The sequence below is a fragment of the Pipra filicauda genome, unplaced genomic scaffold (genome assembly GCF_003945595.2).
Source record: "Pipra filicauda isolate LSUMZ 115617 unplaced genomic scaffold, ASM394559v2 scaffold87_size3191425_pilon, whole genome shotgun sequence".
Classification (NCBI taxonomy): Eukaryota; Metazoa; Chordata; class Aves; order Passeriformes; family Pipridae; genus Pipra; species Pipra filicauda.
In genome coordinates, this window is record NW_024105064.1 from 2,039,598 (window position 1) to 2,060,208 (window position 20,611).

At 43.9% G+C, this 20,611-nt stretch overlaps 1 protein-coding gene across 1 annotated transcript; it reads right to left on the reverse strand.

Moving 5' to 3' along the window:
- Positions 1 to 729: 729 nt before the first annotated feature.
- On the reverse strand, positions 730 to 20,109 carry SSU72 (SSU72 homolog, RNA polymerase II CTD phosphatase). Its single transcript, XM_027728819.2, has 5 exons — positions 19,956 to 20,109; positions 13,869 to 14,012; positions 4,083 to 4,222; positions 2,247 to 2,365; positions 730 to 1,360 (listed from the first exon to the last, which is right to left on the reverse strand). The coding sequence occupies exons 1-5, from the start codon at positions 20,033 to 20,035 to the stop codon at positions 1,259 to 1,261; spliced, it is 585 nt and encodes a 194-aa protein (XP_027584620.1). The 5' UTR covers positions 20,036 to 20,109; the 3' UTR covers positions 730 to 1,258.
- Positions 20,110 to 20,611: the final 502 nt, after the last annotated feature.

The following is a 20,611-nucleotide window of genomic DNA, read 5'->3' on the forward strand; positions in this document are numbered from 1 at the left end:
CAGTGAGGTGTAAGGTTTCTTTGGGAGCCTGACTGAGACTTCGGGATTTGCAGCTGCCAAGAAGTTATTTTCCAACAGGGACTTGCAGTTCTCAGGTGTGGAACCCGAAATGCTGCTCCTTTAATACCTGTGTGTTCTCTGACAGAGGTTAAGCAGCATCACCTCATGATTTACTGCCACACAAAGTTGTCTGCACAGAGGGGTGACGCTGGTCTGAGCTGAAAGCACTTGCACCAAACCCCTGCATGTGCAAAACAGTTAACAAGGAAAATGAGGTAATTCCTGCAAGCTGCCAGAGGTCAGTGATGGAACGGGAGAAGGCAGGAGCACAAACCCCAGCCAGGAACACAAACCCCACTTGATGCTGCTTCACTCCCAGCATCATGTTTGTTGTCCTCAGCTACCCCAGAAGAGCCTCGTTTGCTCCAAATTGTTCACAGGTTCCTTTAAACAAAACAACTTTTAGGATCCTCTCTTGCCTGTAAGCAACAAGGCTCTACCAGTCAATGCTTCTATTCAAAACTACTTTGGTTAAAAAAAAACCACCCAAATCTAAATTATTTCTGTTGACAGTGGAGTTTGCCATTTCTCCCCATCTTCCTTATTCATTGGGCCCTGACTGCTACAGTTACAGCCTCTCAGTTTTATTCATCTCACACAGATACTTTGTGTTTTACCTCAGAAACAAGACACTTCCTCAGCTGCTACTTTGAAAACAGACAAACTTAGAGGTTTTTCATTTTTATTGGATGCTTCCAACTTTATAGCTAATAATATACAGATACTCAGTTATTTAATTGTTCCATTCACATCCTCAGCCATTCTGTCACGTTAAATTTAAAAAAAAAAAAAAAAAAAAAGAAAAAAACAAGCCAAAAAAAAAAGCACAACTGAAATAAAATAAATTTGTAAGCTGGAAAAATACATTATAAACTTATATTCAAGAAACATTCTCTTTATAATTAAAAACCTACTTGCAATAATTAAAGTAGGATTTAGAAAAGAACTTGAATTTAATTTTTAAATAGGTGGCCTTTGTGTATACTTTTCATCATTTCATATGTACAAGCCCAACCAGTACCTCTGCCTACCTGTGACAGAACACCTGAAACAAAAAGACACTGAAAAGGAGTTTTTAAACAAACAAACAAACAAACAAAAAAAGATCAATATTCATTTTCCAGGAAAATACAGTATAATCAGAAATTTAAACACATGCTTCCCTCATCTGTATTAAGGCCTAAGAGACAGATGTGCTTTAATAAAAGCAGACAGTATGAAGAAAAGTCCTTCCACTTTTCTCTTCGAATTCCTGTAACAGCTCATCTATTTCATTTTCCATGTCTTCTGTGTGCTGTATCTAGAAGAGAAAAAAGACTAAGCAACCACACTCCAAGGATATGATGCTGTTTAGAAAACTGTAACAATCCCAGGCTTTTGGCTCCCTGGGAAATCTAACCCAGCAGAGGCTGTGCCCGACAGTGCAGCCCTTGGGTGCTTTATTGACACTGCCAGCACTCCCAAATGCACAGATATTCTGCTTTATGTTTATCTGCAGATCCTTCCTTCCCCAACCCACCCAACTGGCACTTCACTAGCACTTTGTCGAGTAGGCAACATCCCTCCCCACCAGCTTAGAACCCTCCAGAATAGCTCCAGGCACACACTGAACAGATGGCTAAAATTTCAAGTCCTTGAACCCTCTTAGGCTTTTTGAATCTGGAAAGGATTTGAGACCAAAATAGACCACACGGGCTGGCGTTAAAAAAAAGAAAGGCTGTTGCCACCCTGGAATAGGTGAACTCCTCAACCTGGGCAGTGTAAAAGGACACAGGTCCTTGCTCTGCTCTCAGTTCCCTTGTCTGAGTGCAGCTCATTTCAGTCTTACACCAAGGGCTGGGGCACCAGTGTTTTGTTCCACATCACACACACAGCCCTGTGGTGCTATGAAACACACCTATAAAGGGATTATTTTCAAGAATATCGGGATTCAGAATGCAACTCTGACGTTTAAGTCCCACCTAATTCAAATTGTTTCACTTTGGAAACCACGAACCCGTGGTTAAGTTCATCTATTTGCCCAAGAGCTCTGAAAATAACCAGGGGAATCTGGGAACTTACAATCCTTGACACGGATTTTACTGACCCCACTTCTGCAATATGCAGCACCTCTCAGGAGCACTAAGCAAAGCCCAGCCCCCTGTGCAGTCCCAGGCACCCCCAGGCAATGAGCCCTCTCTACTTACACACTGGCAGAGCTCACAGATAAGGAAAGCACCCAGAGTGGCCTCCTCGTGGTTATCCTGAATGTCCACATTGATCACATGGACTGGCTGACACGTCTCCTGCTCTCTGGAATTTAAATCTATTTGAAAACAAAGCACACGTAACAGCAAAAGTCGGGGTGGAACTGTATCGTGTTTTACACACAAAGTATTAACAAGGCTTTTAAAAATGCACAGGCACTGTCACATCAGTCTTTCCCAAACCAGTTTTTAGAATATTTTTTTATTTAACATTGTCTTACACATTGTCCCTTTCATTTCAAAAACAAGAAATGGATTTTGGACACAGAATAATTCAGATTTGTGGAAGGGTCACGCCAGTTTATTTGCCCTGCTCAAGGAAGGTTACTGCTCACTTTACTCTTTAAAGACCACGATCAGGAGTCTCAAAAATCAAGAAGGATTTTGGGCTTCCTCACCTGGAGGGTTTTAATTGCTCCTTTTTTAAAAAAAAGCACTGTTCATCCAACACTCTGAATGTGACACTGCAAGGTGAACTCCTACAAGCCAAGCACTGACAGTCACATTAAAAAATCCTAGCTTTAATGTGTCCACTTATTAACAAGGGGTGGAGGGGGAAAAAAAACCTCCAATCTTTTCCTACTAGTGGGCCCTTGTACTATTGCTGTGCCTCTCTGACACCCTTCCTACTAGACATAAAAGTTCTCTCCCATCCTCATCCAGCACCTTCATTTTGGCAAACCCCTTGAGGCCTCCATGGGTTTCACACCCAGAGCCATTTGGGCCGATTGTGAAGGGCATTATTACCATGAAGGGAGAGAGATGCACAACTGGAAAACCCTCCCTTCCTCAGGAGACTCACCTAAAACATCAGAGGGAGAGCTCCTTTCTACGTGAGACACGCTGCACTTGCTGAAGGCCCCCTCAAGTGCCAGAGCTGCCCTCAGAACTTACTCACACATTTCAACCCTTCCCTTAAGCATTCAGAACACTGACTGCTCGCTTTGCAGGGGCCCAAATGTGCCCTGCACTGCCTGTGACGTGACCACTGAGGATGGAAAAGCCAAGGTGACAGCCCTCTAAGTTGTGTGTATGATACTAATTGAGCTGGCTGGTCTTTCAGTGTGAAAGGAACCCCTTAAATCCTGTATCCAGCATTTCCAGAGGCAGACAAGGTTTCTCAGCCCAGGAACTGAGTCACTGCTGAGAGCCCAAGGTTTTGGGTGAGTTCACATGGAGCCTGTGCACTGAGATCATGTGGCACCCAACCCCCAGCACACATGCCTCTGGCACATCTCACTTTGACTCATTCAAGGCAAAGCCATGCCACGTTTGCACAGTGTTAACAACACTCAGGAACAGCTTCTCCACCTGTACAAGAGGCATTTAACGTGGATAAACTGCTCAGTAGGTCACAGGAAGCCTTCTGCAGGGAAGGGAAGTTGCATAAGGAAGAGATCTTAAGGCTTTGCTGCTCCATCAACCCAGGGTGGAAAAATGCTCATCTCATACAACTTGTTGGTTTTTGAGATCCATGGGCATTTCCAAACCAAACGTGTTACCTGAGTTTCTACAAATTTCCTTATGTCAGCCCTTAACATTGCTACACATACACTCTCCCTGTAGCTGCCAACATCTTTCAGAAACAAGTGCTCAGCCATCCCAGCTCTGGTACACAAAGTCTGCATCAATGACTGCAAGCTCTTGTCCCCACTCGTGTTCCAGCAGCAGTAGTTGGAGGAGACAGAGGTGGTTCCAGATTTGTGAAGGACTTCAGGGAGGAGGGGGGGGGGAAGCACCCAAAGTTAACTTGGTTTATCAGTTCAAGGTCCTTACCTTCTACTACTTGATCATAGACTCTTTCTTCACACGTTAGGATCAAATCAAAAACATCTTTGCAGTTCTGGAATCTCTCTGGTCGTGGCTTGATTCTCTTATTTCTGTCCAACATGTGTAAAATCCCATTCTGTGTGTATCTGAAGTCGCTTGAGTTAAGTACCTTCACTTTAAGACAAGTCACGTTTTTGAGCAAATGACCAGTACAAGTTAAATTATTACAGTATCTTTAAAATAAGATTCTTTCTGTTTGCAAATATAAAGTTCAATGACCATTAAAGAGACTCCCAAGACGACAGTGTGACCCCCATCAGGGTAATTCATGCAGAGACCTGCCACTGTCACCAGTGCAATGGCAGGACAGCTTTAGGAGGCCCTCAGAAGAACTCAGAAGGACAACTTTTCTTGGGCAACTATTTTTATATCCATAATGTTTAGAACACACAGCCTGCTCTGTTTGCATAAGCAGAATGTCCTACATTCACTCCAGGGGCCTCCCTCTTCAAAGGCAATTCCAGGGTGTTTGTGGTGTCACCTGCACAAAGCCCCACCTGGGCCTTGGGTTTATGCAACTGAACTCCCAAAGAAAGTCAAGGAAATAACAGAAGCACATCCCTTAAAAATATCCCAAGACACATTCCCATTTAGGGAATAAGAAAAACACTGACTTTATGCCTGTCAGAGCCTCATCACCGTGTGAAAGGAATCTGTTATGCTGCCTGGGAGCTATATTTGTGCTGCTACTGTAACCTCGAGGCTTAACATCCTGCATCCCCCTTTCAGGCAGGATTCACCAATCCCACTGTCTCCTGAGCCTTCTGGGACACACAGTTCCATCAGGAGCACTCCAGGGCTGACTGTCACACGAATCTACTCGCTTGAGTAAAACCAAACTCCCTCTGAAGGCCAAGCTTTATGGGCAAATCAGGAATGCCAGGAAAGGTTTGAATGGAGAAAGCCTGGAGGCAGATGCACCTCTTCCTTACTTTGACACTGCTGTATTTTTAGCCATCTAAGTAGGTATTTTTACATTCAAACAGCAGCCTATAATTTCTTGAGGTAACAGGATTCTGAGAAAAAAAAAATCATTAGTAGCAGTATGTGAGGGGTCATCTTGGCTTATTTCCCTGCTGAAAAGGTCACATACATGTATTTCTTTTCAGAGAACAGTCCTAATATTTTTGTAACAAAAGACCAACAACTTTCTGCCTACCTTTTTGCAGTTGCCCTCTGGTAGCCCAAGTTCTACTCCCCCTTGGTAGCCAGATGTGCACCATGTGCTCCAAGGTGTTCTCGAACAGTCTTCAAGCAAAAAGCCTCCAAAGCTTTTAAATCTTTCAAGTGTTTAAGCTCTATCAAGAACTAAACCCATCTTTCTACCTATTAGATCTACTTTATGTTGAAAATATACTTGGTTCTTTTGTGTCTGCACCACTGCACTTCAACTACTTCAGAATTCTGCACCACAAATGGAATGATAAGCTATTTATCACAAATATATGTAGTAAATTCTCTCTCTCAGTCAACTGACTTGGACCACATTTCTTTTCTCCAGGTCGCTCCCAAGCCTTTTACCACTCTTCTTTCCCAAAAGATTTCTCCTTATATTATTAAAGAATTGTCCTTCATAGCCCAAAGGTCTCTCACAAGCAGCTCCTGCACACCAGCACCCACTTCTTCCTCTCAGCACCTCTGTAAACTCTCCTTGGGTTTGTCATGCTTGGAAAAAAAACAAACCAAACACTTTGATGAAGCCATTTCAGACCTCTGGTTATTTCTAGAGCATTTTGAAAATGACTGCATTTTCAAAATACCATTTTCAAAATACCTGTCAACACCTGGCTGTGCTGCTTTGTTCTGTTGGAAGGGGAGCCCTTTCTGGGCTCCGTAGTCCTCGTTTCTACATCATGCAGTTCAAGGGGGAAAAAAAAAATCCACAACATCCCACACACTTTTTTGGGTTCTCTTTTTTCCCTTTCTAGGATAAAATGTTGCTGGCATCTGTCCCCTAGCTTTCCTGACTGAGCCTGGAGACAGAATTACGCATATTCCAAAAACCCACACAAGCTTTCTGCCTCACAGCCGAGCTTTCTGCTGCCAACTTACAGCTATTTTTTTTTTCTCCTCCAAGGGTCCATCTGCCTATAAAAGGAGACTGAAATAAGCAGTTAAAGATTCATGACACTTTCATATTTGGTTGCCTGAAATCTTTTTCACCTGGCAGAAAGGAGCACAGCACCCCCTGAGCAGGCAGGGGGATGTGCTCTGCACGACTGCCCCCAATGCATGATCACAACCCAGCTTCTTCCTCTCTGTGAGCTCAGGTGAATGCAGATCCTACAACTCAGTAATGGTTTTCACTACACTGCCAGATGTGGAATCATTGAAGTCAGGCTCTGCTTTCCTTCCAGCAGATTTTAACCCCATGCTCCCTATCCCGTGCATCTCTGCTCTTTCTCTTCAGCAGCCACTTCTTCAGCAGATCCTCCCAAGATTTCCCCCTGCCTTTCCCTGCTGTCACACCTTCCCTGCCATGCTCACACTCAACAGAACATGCCTGCATTTCTCTAAGAGGCCTTCACCTCCTGCAAACAATGGCATAGTAAATCCATCACATTTTTACAGGGAGTCCAGTTCAGATTTCACCTTTATTGCAGTGACTGTGCTAAACAGATCCACAGTGATGGATCTGATGATCCCTGTGTGACGGCTCAGCAATGGAAAGGTTTGATGTAAAAAGGAGATGGTGCAATACAAGTTGGGTTTTTGCAATAGATACACCAGTGTTGCTCATTCTTATATGGACATGGCCATACCCACCTATTTCTATTGTTTCTGACTGTGCATCCTCTCCTTTTAGCTAAGGACACCCCATAATAATCCAGTGATGAAGATATACACGTATTTAAAAAAAGGAGTTACGTGTGTGTTTGGATGAACCCCCTAAAGCTTTCACAGCTTCTGCCACCCAAATTTAAAATTCCTGTCCTACTGTCTTAGACACCAGAAATGCCTTTTACCAAACATCCCTCACCCCTCCAACCACTTCATCAGTAATTTGTGTCACTGACAGGGTGAACACTTTTAGCCATGAGCAAAAAGTCTCTAATCCTGTATGATAACAGAAAAGTGATCTTACTGATCCAAGTATTCAGTAACTTTCATTTTAACTCCCACGTGAAGCTGAAGCTCCCAAGTGATCTGAGCTGAAAAGTTTTGGGGTATATAAATTAATTACATAGTCATCTAAAATCCCCATCCCTGGAAGTGTTCAAGGCCAGGTTGGATGGGGCTTGGAGCAACCTGGGATAGTGGGAGGTGTCCCTGCCTATGGAGAGAGGTTGGAAGGAGATGATCTTTAAGGTCCCTTCCAACCCAGGCCATTCTGTAAAAATACACTAGAGGCCACTTCATTAAACATAACTGGGCAAAGAACATTTGCTAAAATGTATACATACTTTTTAGTGTGTGTGTGGGGGGGAATCTTTAAATTAATGGTTGGCACCCAAAGTTTCTACATCTTCAAACAAATCTGACATGCTGATTATTCCCTGTGGTGCAGGTGCCACCATATTCATTGCTGTTCTTTGGGAAAACCAGCAGCAGAACAGAATGCTTCTCACACCTCCATGTGCAGGTCTCTTTTCTACACCATCTAAATTTATTTATTACTACCTGCATTACAAACAACTCACATTGTGTTAAACCCTGCTTGGCAATTTGTCTAAGAAGTAGATATTTCCTTAAAGGACGTGGGGGGGGGGGTGAGGCTGCCCAACCTTCTTCCACCTTCAGCATCAGCTCCTTTTACAGGGAATGAAAGCCTGAAAATGGGCCTGGGCACTACAAATCTACTTTCCAAGCTCGGTGATTACAGCTGCAAGAACTGCCTTCACTCCACAGCCAGAGCACAAACTGCCTTTCACTTGAACCGAAATTGGGTTGGGTTTAGCACAAACCAGTTTGGTCACAAGTCTTTCATGGTACTCTAAAGTCTAAACACTGAACCATTCTATGATTCTACTGGATTCAAAATGAAAAGAGAGTAGGTTTAGATGGATATTGGAGAGAAATTGTTCCCTGTGAGGGTGGGGAGGCCCTATTGCAGGTTGCCCAGAGAAGCTGTGGCTGCCCCATCCCTGAAGTGTCCAAGGCCAGGTTGGAGCAACCTGGGACAGTGGAAGGTGTCCCTGCCCATGGGAAGGGGTGGAAATGGATGATCTTGAAGGTCCCTTCCAACCCAAACCATTCTGTGATTCTTTGATTCTAAAACAGGCCATTCCAAACCATAACAAACATACTAAGCTGGGTTAAGTAACATTTCTGGTAACATCTGTGCCTGCATTAATGACCTGCAAAGAACTGAACTTGTTTTTCCTCGTGAAGGACAACTACCTGGGATTTTTAGGCTACAAACTGCACCGAGAAGTCCAGCTGAGCCTGCACAAAGCAGCTGGTCCAAATATAACCACATGCCAGCCCTGCTCACTCCCTCAAGCCTGGCTGAGCCCCAAAGCTGAGGGTACCTACCCAAACATCAGCAGAAGCAGGAAACATCTTGAGTTTAAGCCCAGAGCTCAAATGCCAGTGACTTGTTGGTGCTGAACAGCTGAAACAGTATTTGGGGATGAAACTGGAGAGAAACAAGTTGTCAAAGGGGAAAAGAAATGGAGCAATGGGAAAACCAAAGACCTGGAGAAGGGACGGCACAGATATACTGAAGGGACTAAAGGAAGATAAGGATACCAGAGACAGACCACAAGATGACTTTGAAGATGTGTGGCATGTCTGCCCATGTCATCCAACAGCTGCACTTCAGCCAAGTGTGAATTTCAAGAGGAGTTTGGATTGCTGGAATGTCCAGTGTTTGATCACTTGGCTCAAACTACTGCCAAGTTCAGTAAGTGACAGGGACATGTAAAAAGGAATACAACAGTCACTGTCAGGACCAGTGGGCAAGAAAGCTCAGAAGTGTCACCCATGACTTTTAGATGCTCTTCTCAGGTTTGGAAACCACTGCCAGGTTCCAGAGGATGAGCAGCAAATGTTGTAGGACTGGGCTGAGGGGGAAGAAGAGCTCTGAGGAAGCTGTGAGGAGAGAGAGAGGTTTGTGAGAGAGAAAGTCACCCCATTTAACATCTCAGGGAAGCAGGGGCTGCAACAGCCCTTCTCAAATTGCCTTCTGCTGCTCTCACTGCTTTGTGCTGTGAAACTCAAAGGTAATTTTCAGCTACCTGGAGTTAGAGCTGGAGAGGGAACCTCAGATAAAGCAAACCCCAAGCATTACAAACCCTAAATCAATTAAGCCGTTTCATTTAAGGCATCTGGGAAACCTGAGAACACAATCACAAAGACAGCAGGGCCACTGTGGAACAGCAGCACGCAGGGGAAGCAACACGCTGGATGAGTCTGCAGGAAACAGTCCTCAGTGCAACACTGACTTGCAATTAATGCCAGTTCAAGAAATTACAGTCACTACCATGAAAATGGATTTGGAATTATTGTAAGGAAAAGAAGGTATAAGCATCCCTTATGCTGGCACAGAAGTTTTGTGTTAACGGGAGGTAAAGTCTTCAACGCTCCTCTCCTTCAAGTCGGGATGAAACTGCCAAACCTGGGCCAATAAATGAAATCATTCCAATTCTAAATGGATTTTACAAGAGTCCTCAGCCTCAGATAGGATCCTGCAGTCAGAATTCCTTAGAACATCTGTTCAGGACTCACCTTGGCTAAGGAAATAAACCTTCCAAAGACTAGCTGGCAGACTGACAGGATGGCAGAGATGTTTTAGATGCTGAAAAGTATTTAATATTAGATTGGAGTCTGCAGTTTCTACCGTGTCCCTAAGTTCAAACACAGGGGAAATAACATTTAAATAATATATTTCTGGTTTATATATTTTTAATAATTTTATATCTTTCCTTTTAAATGTAAATGAAGCCAAGATTAAAGGCATTCTGACCAGAAGTCAGACTAAAAAGTACTGAAAAATGCTGCGTTTGAAAGGTCTGGGACTTTGTGAAGTGTGTTGGTCTTATGATCCTTCATGGAGAAAAAGGGATTGGAAATCAGCTATGGCTGGAAGCATATTGATTCACACAAATGTGCCTCTTAGAAGCCTGTTCAAATCCAGTTTAAACACTGCTTCTGTTTCTAGGAGCACTGAAGTACTTTGAAAGGCATGTTAAGGAAGAAAATGAGACTTGTACTGCACTGCCTTTGGAAGAATTTTGCCACTGACAGGTAGGCCATGACTTCAACTATTTTTAGCTCTTGGAAGGTCAGGCTTCAAAAAAAAACAGAGAAGAAAAAAACCAAGCCCAACCTAAAAAAAAAAAAAAAAACACCAAAACCCAACCCTAAACATATCTAAAATAAACCATCCCAGAGTGGTCTCCAGACACAGAAGCTACCCTGCTGACCACTGCAATGACAGCTCAGAACAGAAGCTGACAACTGCTTATCAGCTCAAAATCCATGAGAAAAACTGATAAAATGTAAGATAAATACATGCATGAAGAGCTTACCTGAAGTAGAATTAAATAAGTTACTGCTCAAGACTGAGCTACAAGGCAATACCACACGGGCATCCAGCTTCAACATGGAGTTCACAGAGAAGAACTAGATCCCAATCACCAAGATTATCACTACCTTTTTTTTTTTTTGACAGAAAAGAATCAGTATGTCTTCAAGTGAGATGTACCAAGCCAGTTTTTCTTCTTCACTTCTGAAATTTTCCTCCTAACAAGCACACCTTTAGGAATGTCTTGAGGACACCTTTTCCACCCTCCCCTCAATTTTATATCCTCATGTAACTATGGAGCTAAAACCGGAATCCTATCTACAGTTACAGAGCAGGTCACATTAAAAGAGGAGGTAAAACACAGGGAAGAGAACAAGAGACCAGGTTTGCAGATTAGATGTAGGCTGCCTAGAAATCCTAATTAAAAATGCCCACCTATCTAAGGAAATCATTAGGCATCTTTAATGTGAGGGTCACAGATACACCAGTGTTGAGAAAAGGAAAGGAACAATCAGTCAGGGAGTTAGTCAGCATTGATAAAGGACCCAGGAGCTACTGCTGCAAAATTTTGGTCAAATTTCCATTTGAACAGTTCCTATCCCTGGGCATAAAAGCACCTGCTGATGAAGATTTAAACTGGTGTTTAGCAAGTTTCATCCCTGACTAATTTTTGAGTTCACTTGAAGGCAGGGTTCACCAGTTTTGCTCTATTTTTGCTTCATCTTTAAAGTCACCACCATATAATTAGAACTGAGTCCTCAAACCCCCTCACACAGTTGTAAGGGGCAAGTAATCATGATCTTGGAAAGGTGGATCACGCATGCAAGTACAAGGTGGTGTATCTGTACTACACACACAGCCCCAGAGGTGCTGCCTGGCCATGTCTCCTCCAGATTAGCAGCAGAATCTTCCTCTACTGTTGTCCTAGAAATAATAGAGGAATATTTTAAAAAAGCAACCAAAAGCCACATTCAGAACAGCTTTAAATGGTTTTGTCACAGCCCTCTATTAGGGCTCAGGGAATTTAAATGCTATATTCTCCAAATGCAATGGGGGATGTGGGTACTTATTTTAACTATAAGTTTTAACTACCACATCTTAAAAGGCTTTGAAGTACTTCCATTTTAGACACACTGTAACCACCTACTCAACCAAATCTCTTATTCCTGTGCTTCTTAAATGCAACATATGCCTTCAAGGTATGTGAGCCTGTGCTCTATATTTCACTAATTAACTATAATGAAGGTGCTTTTAGTCTCTGTAGAGTGGGTTTTTAATAGTTGTCCCCCCTTTTCACAAGTGAACAGGAGAGGTTCAGTGGATCTTCTCTCTAACACAGTTTTAACACCTTGCTCTGAGGGAGGTCCAACACTGCAGCAGCTCTTTGCTGTTTGAAATCACTGCTTTCTGAAACTGGGGACATTTCTTTGGGCAGGGAATAAATGTTCCATGTCCCTTACAGCCACAATTTCACTGAGTATCTGGTGTGCAGAGTGCCTGGGATCCCTGCTGGCACGTGGGACTGGATGGAGATCACTCCCCAGTGAGGCAGAACTGGATGCTGAGCCCTCACACTGCCCGTGGCTCCTCGCTGCCATATGGGAATGTCCCCAGGACACACCATTTCAGAGCACAGGGGAAGGCTACAGTTGAGAGTCATGTCCACTGAGCTGATGAAAGCAAGGCTGGGGAACAGAACAAGCAGCTCAATCATATGGAAAAACAGCTCCTTTTGTTTCCCCACCCCAATCCAAGCCCAGGAGAAGAGCAGGCCCTCCCCCCACACAGGCCATGTCCCCATGCCCACCACCCCTAGGAATTAAGGCTCACCCAAAAGGACTGAGGTCCCTGGGACCCTGGTTCACAAAAAACCTATTCCACACCTCACTGATGAGAGTAGGTCTGCTTTTGGTTAAAGTCTTTACCCTCAAAACCCATTTCTGGGAATGGAGTTGATTTCTGTGCTGAGTCTTCAGTCTGAAAACCTCAAATTAGCCGAGAATCAAAAAAGCAAAGTCACAGAGGCAATTGCTCCTGCCCTATTTCCCTTGAAATGGCTGTTGTTTAAACCTGCTTTCCTTCATCCTGAGAAAAGGTTTAACTGTGACACTGCAGGTACATTTGGGGAACACAGCAACCGTGTCCAGCATGGAGCAGAACCACGATGGCAACTCCTAAACATGCTGAACGGGGGGGCTGGGCAGGTTTTCTGTTGTTTGGGGTTTTTTTTTTAAGTACTGCCGTACTCAGGACAGCAGCAATGAAGGATGCAAAAAGGAAATCACAAGTCGCTAGTGCTTGTTAAAATTAATTCTCAATTCAAGTTATTTTCTTTTGAAGCAGTTCTTTTAATCAAGATATGGATATGACATACCTCATTATGTTGGGTTTGCAAGATTTGCCTTTTTCTCTATAGGCGGAGGGATTAAAAAAAAAACACCAACAAATAAACCAGCACATCACATGTGATACAGTAAGACTATATCCTACATTTTGAATTCTTTTTAAAAAAAAGATCTTTGTTGAAAAAAAAAAAAAGAGTATCTAGAGTGAGTGCCTCAATTTTATAGGTTTGTGGGTTTTCCTAAAAAAAAAAAAATAAATCAACTTTAAATATAGATATTTTTAAATCATGCAGTTTGACATTAGTCATGGTTTTTAGCAGTGTGCCTAACCCTGATCACCTCTGCTCTCCAGGATTAAATATGTTATTGGGCTCTCCTATGTCCATTCTTTATAATAAACTATAGGGTTATTTTTTTCTTGGTGCACAGATCATGTACCACGAAATCCTCAGTGAGAAGGGTGAGCTCTTTAATGAAAGGTATCCTCTCTCCCAGAGAAAGTATCTGTAAACCTTACCTGGCAGTTTGTCTGAGCTAAATACAACATTAATGTCGAGGTGGTCGCTCTTCCCAGATCCATTATCAGGACAGTCTTTGCACTGAGAGCGTGTGATCCACAGTGCAGAGCAGGCAATGGATAATCTGTGAGTACTGATGTGCTTTCATTCAAGAGCTAAACATGTTAACACACTACAAAAGAGCATTTGGGATGTGTGCATTGTAACTCAGCAATTTACAAGGGAGCATTAGAGGCCCACTGTAAAAAAAAAAAAAACAAAAAACCTATAAACTGAAATCATTTTAAGTTCGCCAGTCAAGCAACTCTCTGTTCCTAATGCACAATGCCAAGTAATGAATTACACCTTTCAAGGATGAACCACACTGGATTTTTTAAAGAGGCCATGCCAACAGGGATACAGTTCTTTGTCTTTCCTAAGCAGATCATTGTACATCTGATCATATGTTGTTTTGAAGTCATAAACATTTGGCTTGTCCGGGGCAGGTCCTGGCAGTTTCACGTGAGTCCCTGTGCCAAAGGAGCGAACGCTGAATCCTCGTTTGCTGCAAGACAGAAGGGAAGGGGAGAGGGAGGGCAATTAGACTGGGTGATTTCCAACAGGAAAAGCGCTCAAGAACACAGTGAATTTTAAAAACACCTCTCAGCAATCAGCCAAATCACAAGCAAACAGTTCAGCAACCAAAGTGGCAATCTGTGTACAGATTTCCTTGCAGTTACAATCCAAACTCACACACCATTTCTAAAGGAGCACCTATATTTGATAGAGATTTTCTTACAATTATGGTACTCAGCTTTTTGGATGCTTCTTTTGTGCTTTCAGACATCCTGGATTTGCAAGAAAGCATGTGTCTTGTATTTCCTTCTCAACAATATACAGTAGAGGCAAAGATGTTTTTCTCTTCATTTAAGAAAGTAAGTAAAAGTACCAACTGATCAATACTTAAATGTTCTGCTAAAGTCTCTGGGATAACTACATTCCTCTCACTCTTGCCCAAACTACCTCTGGTGTAATTTAATTAGCCCAGGACAAACATTTGTGTGCCTGGTACTTTGCTCAAGTGCACTGCAAACCATCCAGTGTAATTACATTTACACAAGGGGGGAGATATTCTGCTGGCTGGTGCCTAAAACTACGGGGTAAATCAGGGGTTGCTCCATTCCATTCTTATGAACAACCACTTGTTTAATAGTTCTAATTAAAATAAAAAAAGGGAGGCAGGAACCTGCTTGTCTTTAGGGGTAATGTCAAAATGTTCTTTCTGATTAACTAAAATATTTGTACTTGAGCCTCAATACATTCTTCAGTAATATTAACAAACATGACAATACATTTGTTGAATAACAGGACCAAAACCAGACTGTTTTCTCCTGGTCTAATGGACAAAGTTACATGGTAAGATACTGTTGCTGTTGTCCATTAGTCCTGAAACATTTGGGTCTATAATGACAATGTAACTTCAAACAGGTCAAGACCATGACTTAATCTATTTTTTAAGGACTCCCACTTCCACCTTCAATGATTTTAGCAGAGACTGAATGGAGTGAACGATGTTAAAACAAAAAGCAGGCGAACAACCCAATGCCTGTGCCTTCCCACTCCCCAAAACCCAATTTGTAGAGTTTGCCCCTGAGAACAGTGAACAGGAGACTGGGGACCAGTGCAAGAGTCACTCCTTGGTCAGCAAGGAAATCCAGGAGAAGACACCAATACAAGTTGCCTGTTTGCCTTCAAATGGTGCCTTCAAAGTGATCCAAAAATGTTTCTGTGCACAGACTACTGTGACCAAGTTCTGCCCCAAGCTCAGACACTGCTCTGCAACTATCAACACTTATTTCCTCTCATTCCTCCTATAAGGACTCAGCCCCTCCTTTCTCTTTTCTTGCTTCCCTACTTTTTCCTCCAGCAACTATTTATAGGTCCCTATTTCTGTAAACAGACAGGATACATGATGATTTTTTGCTTCTTTCTGCAGGACTAATGACTGAAAACGGATGCAAGTGGAAAAAAAATGCAATTCTTTGCCCCTCCCAGCCCTCCATCACATGTAACTGGTGCAGTTATGAGTCACTGGTAATTTATTTTCCCTGCAATACTTCCAGACCCATGTTTTTATTCTGCTGCTTCTACTGGACACAAAGTGAGTCATAATAGGTATAGAAGAAAATGCAATGCTAAGGAAATAATTCAAGTTGATTTTTTTCTTCTATGGTTTCCTCCTAACTTTTTTTTTTTTCTTTTAATATTATTCTTTGAAAGAGGTCTGTTTGCATCACAGGCATCAAAATCCCCCGCTGGAAGTGTCCCTGAAGTTTGTGTGATCTCATATAAAACAAAACAGAAATCTTCATATGGCCTTCCACACATCAGAAATTTGTGCCTCCAAGGCCAGTGACCCATTCAAAATTACTTCCTTGAGTAGCTGGAATACGTGTTCCTCACGTGGAATTTCATGCTTTGTACCTTGGCAACTGGTAGTGTCAACTTTTACATTGTTTACACATCAGGTAAACTGCTACGAAATATTCCAGAAGTGTTTCAACACCTTTCTTGCAACAACTGGGGCACAGGGGAGGGAAGGATGCCTGCACAGAGCCTTTATTCACCAGCCTGCTTTTCTGAAACAGCTGGAGAGATCCAGTGTAGCGAGTCACCGAGTGTGTGTGCTCCTGTGGCACAGCCTTTTCAGGATGCACAACTCCTACAAGACAATGTGTATCCAGTATTTGTTCTTGGCCTGGTAAAACTACCCAGGAGATGGAAAATAATGAGCTTCAGCTTTGTCATGAACAGCAAAGGGTAAGGCAGACTAACAGACTATCCTAGCACTGATTTCTGGAAACGCGGAGCTTAAACATTAACAAAACTATAAATGGTGCCAAATTTCAGGAAGTTGTTTCTATTAATAGCAACGAGACTGACGTAGATAAACTACCAGTATATTAAGGACAAAGTGAGTCAGTGTACAGGTTCATTTTCTGCTCACCTCAGTCCAAGCCCAGAGCTCATGACAACGAGTTCACGTGCACTACTCATGTCCCTCCACAAACCCTCAGAGCTCCCTGCAAACACCCCCTGTCACAGGGACACAACTGCTGCTGAAAGCAACACAGACTGCACCAACACAGCACTCACACACCACAGGGCTGTACCACTCAGCTTCACTGACAGGAGAAATATTCATCTGTGCAGACTGAGATGGGAGCTTCTGTCCACACCTTTCTTCTGTTTCATTGTTGTTTCGAGATCTCACACGTTCTTATTAAGGTATTTTTTCAGCTTTCTGTACAGTCGTAACAGCACAGCTTCTCTTTACAGTGGCCAGTAGTGAGTATTACTAAACTTAAAGCAAATGCAATGAATCCTGCAGTGCTACTGCAGCTGGTAGTGGTGAGGATTTTCAGGGGACCAATCACTAATTTTAACACAACCCTTTCCACAACATGTAGCAGGAAAATAACTACCAACAGTGCCCTCCTTGTAGGCTGCTTAGAAAGCGTACTGTGCCATTCAATCAACCTAAAAAACCCACCCCCCAGACAACCCCACACTGTTAAAAGCAGGACAAAAGAGTTGGCAACTAAATTTTGAATACTACTAACTTGCTGTAATTTGCATTATCACTAACAAGATGTCAAATGAAGTGCTTTAATCTAAAAATCTGAGAACATTTCCTTCTTCTTGAGGGCTTATTAATACAGTTTAAGTAGGAAATATAAATGCCAATATCTCACTGCATTTAGCTGCTGACAGATGATGCCAGGAGACAAGCTGTGACTAACAAGTTACACAAACAGCACTGGTGTTCTCTCACAGGGTCAATATTGAACTACAAGTCTTACCATCAATATGAAATTTAAGTTTTAGCTACTGTGGTTTCGATATTTAAAACTCTCTACTGCCACTAAGACACTCCTAATTTCCCAAGACTTTGTTTCCCAAAACAAAGGAATATGTGGCTTAAGTGTGTATCAGCCTCCTACAGGTTTTCATTACCAGCAGAACAGAGACTCTGAACTCAGTAACTTCCTTTCAAGGCCATCAAGGTATTATCAAGCAAATACACACAAAGGGAAATGTGGCAGTTGCTACATAAAAACATTTGGTTACCAGAGAAGAGTTAACTCTTCTGCCTCCCTCCTCTGTGTTTGAGGGAGAACCACGGCCTGTCTGCGTGCTCTGTGGTAACAAAAGATAAAAGAAGGAAAATAAAAGTCAAAAAGACCTACAGAATGTGCTGGGTTTGGCTGGGTTAATTTTCTTCACAGTGGCTAGCGTGAGCTGTGTGTTGGGTTTGTGTTGGTAACAGAGGGATATGCTGTTATTGCTGAGCAGTGCTCACACAGCACCAAGGCCTGTTGTGCTTCTCACCCCACCCCAGCGGGCTGAGGGTGCACATCACGTGTGATAAATAATGCAGGATGAGTAAGATGTGACCCAGGGACTGGTTACACACACACCCAGTCTGACAAGGAAGAGCATGTCCTTCTGCACAGCCCTTATTGCTGTTCCTGTTTTCCCTTTGCTTCCACGTCCCAGCAAACCCCTGGGGTGATGGCTCTTACCCTACCAACAAACTTCACCCAGACCTCCAGTTTGACTTCTGCTGGAAAATTAGAACAAAGTGTTTAAACCTGGTTGATTGCAAAACACACAAGCACACACTGAAGGCTGAACCCCAGACTCTGTTTTCTGATAGTCACCTGCACTTCTGATAGAATTTATATCCTTTAAAGTCTTATAATCCACTAACAACATACTTTAAAGTTTCATAATTCCCCAGTTTCTTCCTCTTTTAATCATGTGTTCTTTCCAACTGCAGTGCAACGCACAGCAAGACACTGCCTGAACTGGTGAGGCAGGTGGGCTCTGAGCCAACACAGACGTTTTCCTGACATTTACTGGCAAGTCACCATCCTCATTCCATGGGGCAGCTATTTCCTCATCTTTATTTTGCTGTTTATACAACTGCTGCCGTAATTACATAAAATTAAACATTTTCCGAATAAACACGTTTTGTTACGTTTTAATTCAAATTTTAAGGGAGAACAGACTTTAAACAAAAAAAAAAAACAACAAACCCGAACGTTCCCCTGCCACATTTGCCAACCCTCGGTCACACCGGAAGTGATTTATTTCTTCTGCAAAAACGCGAGAGGAAGGAAAAGGCCTGACGCTGGAAGTAAATTTAACTTCGTCATTAGTACTCAGGTTGCAATTACAACTCAGTTTCAGCGTCATTAGCAGAAAATAACAGCATCATGTTTTCACGGGTAACATCTGATGCCAAGTTTAAGCCTTAAAAGCACAAAATGCTGCTCACAGTAAGATGGCTGCCAGAACCAGATGCTTCTGTTATTTATTCCTCCGAAGGCTATTGTTTTTATTTAAATGTAGCACACAACCTACAGATAGTTGTTCGGCTTCTTGTGCCAGCTACGTGTATTTCTAATGTGAATTTTTCTTTGCAGAACTTTAACAAAATAAACCCAACCACCTTCATCATGTTCCTGCAGTGCAAAGGGAAGGTTTAGGGACATGATTTCAGGCAGATCAGGTCTCCTCCTGTCCCGTCAGTCCATCCTCAGTCTCCCATCCCCCCTTTTGAATTCAGCCAAGCTGAAAACACCTAGAGTCCTAAACAGATTAACACTTTTAATCTCAAAGACATTTAACGTTCTGACCCAAACACTTGGCCTGGTTCTCCCGCAAGAGGAAAGGGCTCCCTTTCAGGGCATGGAGTGGTTCCAGTCTTCATAGGATGTTACAGGGTTGGGATGGGCCTTAAATATCGTTTTGTTCCACCCCCTGCCATGGGCAGGGACACTTTCCACTAGACCAGGTTGCTCAAGGCCTTGCCCAACCTGGCTTTGAACACTTCCAGCCACAACCTCTCTGGGCATCCCCTGCCAGTGCCCCACCACCCTTTCTACCGCAGTAAAAAAAAAAAAACAAAAAAAACAACCAAACTTCTTCCTAACATCTAACCTAGAAATTTCCCCTCTTTCAATTTGTACTCCTTGTCCCTATTAATACCCCAGCTCCTGATGGAGAGTCAGGCCCTCTCCGGCTTCCCCGTGGGCCCCCTTCAGATGCGTTAAAGTGAAAAAAAAAAAAAAAAAGTGCGGGAAAAAAAAAGGGGAAAAAAATTAAAAACAAACAAACGAACAAAAATAAAAATCTAAAATAAATAAATAAATAAAAATTTACGAGAGGGAGCCTTTAAGCTTTCAGACGTCGAGACACCGGGCCCCGTTTTGGGCCTGTCGAAGGGGCCCAGCCCGCCGTTTTCAACGCCGACTCCAGAGGGCTCATCAGGGAGGGCAGAAACAGCCGCCACCGCGCCGGGACCCCCGAGCCCGGCCCGGGGATGCGAACAGGACGGTGGCACCGAGCAGGGCCCGCCCTGACAGCGGAGCGGCCCAGGCGCGGCCCAGGCCAGGAAGGGAAGTATCCGGCCGGCAGCCTTTCCCCCGCTCCCGCTTACCTGAGGATGTTGTGCGCCTCCATGCTGCGGTTCTGGTTGCTGGAGCACACCACGGCCACGCGGAGCGGCGCGGAAGGCATGGCAGCAGCGGCGGCGGCGGGGACAGGCAGACGAGCGGCTGCTGCCCGCGGCTGCCGGCCGCGGCTCGCACAAAATGGCGGCGCAGCGCGGCGGGCGGGGACGGGACGTGTCAGCAGGGCCGGGCCGCGGGGCCCCGAGCGGGGGCGGGCGGCGGGGAGGCGGAGCGGCGGCCGCCGCTCCGCCTCCCCGTCGCCCGCCCCCGCTCGGGGCCCCGCGGCTGTGGGGATGTTGGGGGGACACTGCCAGGAATTAGAGGTCCCAATCCCTGGCAAGTTTTATATGCGGGTCTCCACCGTGTCCCTCAGGCGCGACGTGGAGGGACGGGGTAGTCCCTCCCCTGCTCTGCCGGCCTTGTGCGTGACGGTTTGGGGGGGGCAATAAAGAGTATTAAAAAAACAGTGTATATTAAAAAAAAAAAAAAAAGGCATTAAGCTGTTAGAGAGGGTGGCGGGGGGTTTTGAGGGGAAGCCCCGTGAGGGGAGGCTGAGGGCACTCGGGTTTGTTCGGCTTGGGGAAATGGAGGTTGAGGGGAGACCCCATCGCAGCCTGCGGCTTCTTGCTGAGGGGAAGTGGAA

Bases quoted from the DNA above. Each gene is read 5' to 3' on its own strand.
- SSU72 (XM_027728819.2), bottom strand. From the start codon at position 20,035: ATGCCTTCCGCGCCGCTCCGCGTGGCCGTGGTGTGCTCCAGCAACCAG. The intron at 14,013-19,955 runs GTAAGCGGGAGC...TCTGTCTTGCAG, and splicing joins GAGGCGCACAACATCCTCAG to CAAACGAGGATTCAGCGTTC. The intron at 4,223-13,868 runs GTATCCCTGTTG...AAGCGACTTCAG, and splicing joins CTTAGGAAAGACAAAGAACT to ATACACACAGAATGGGATTT.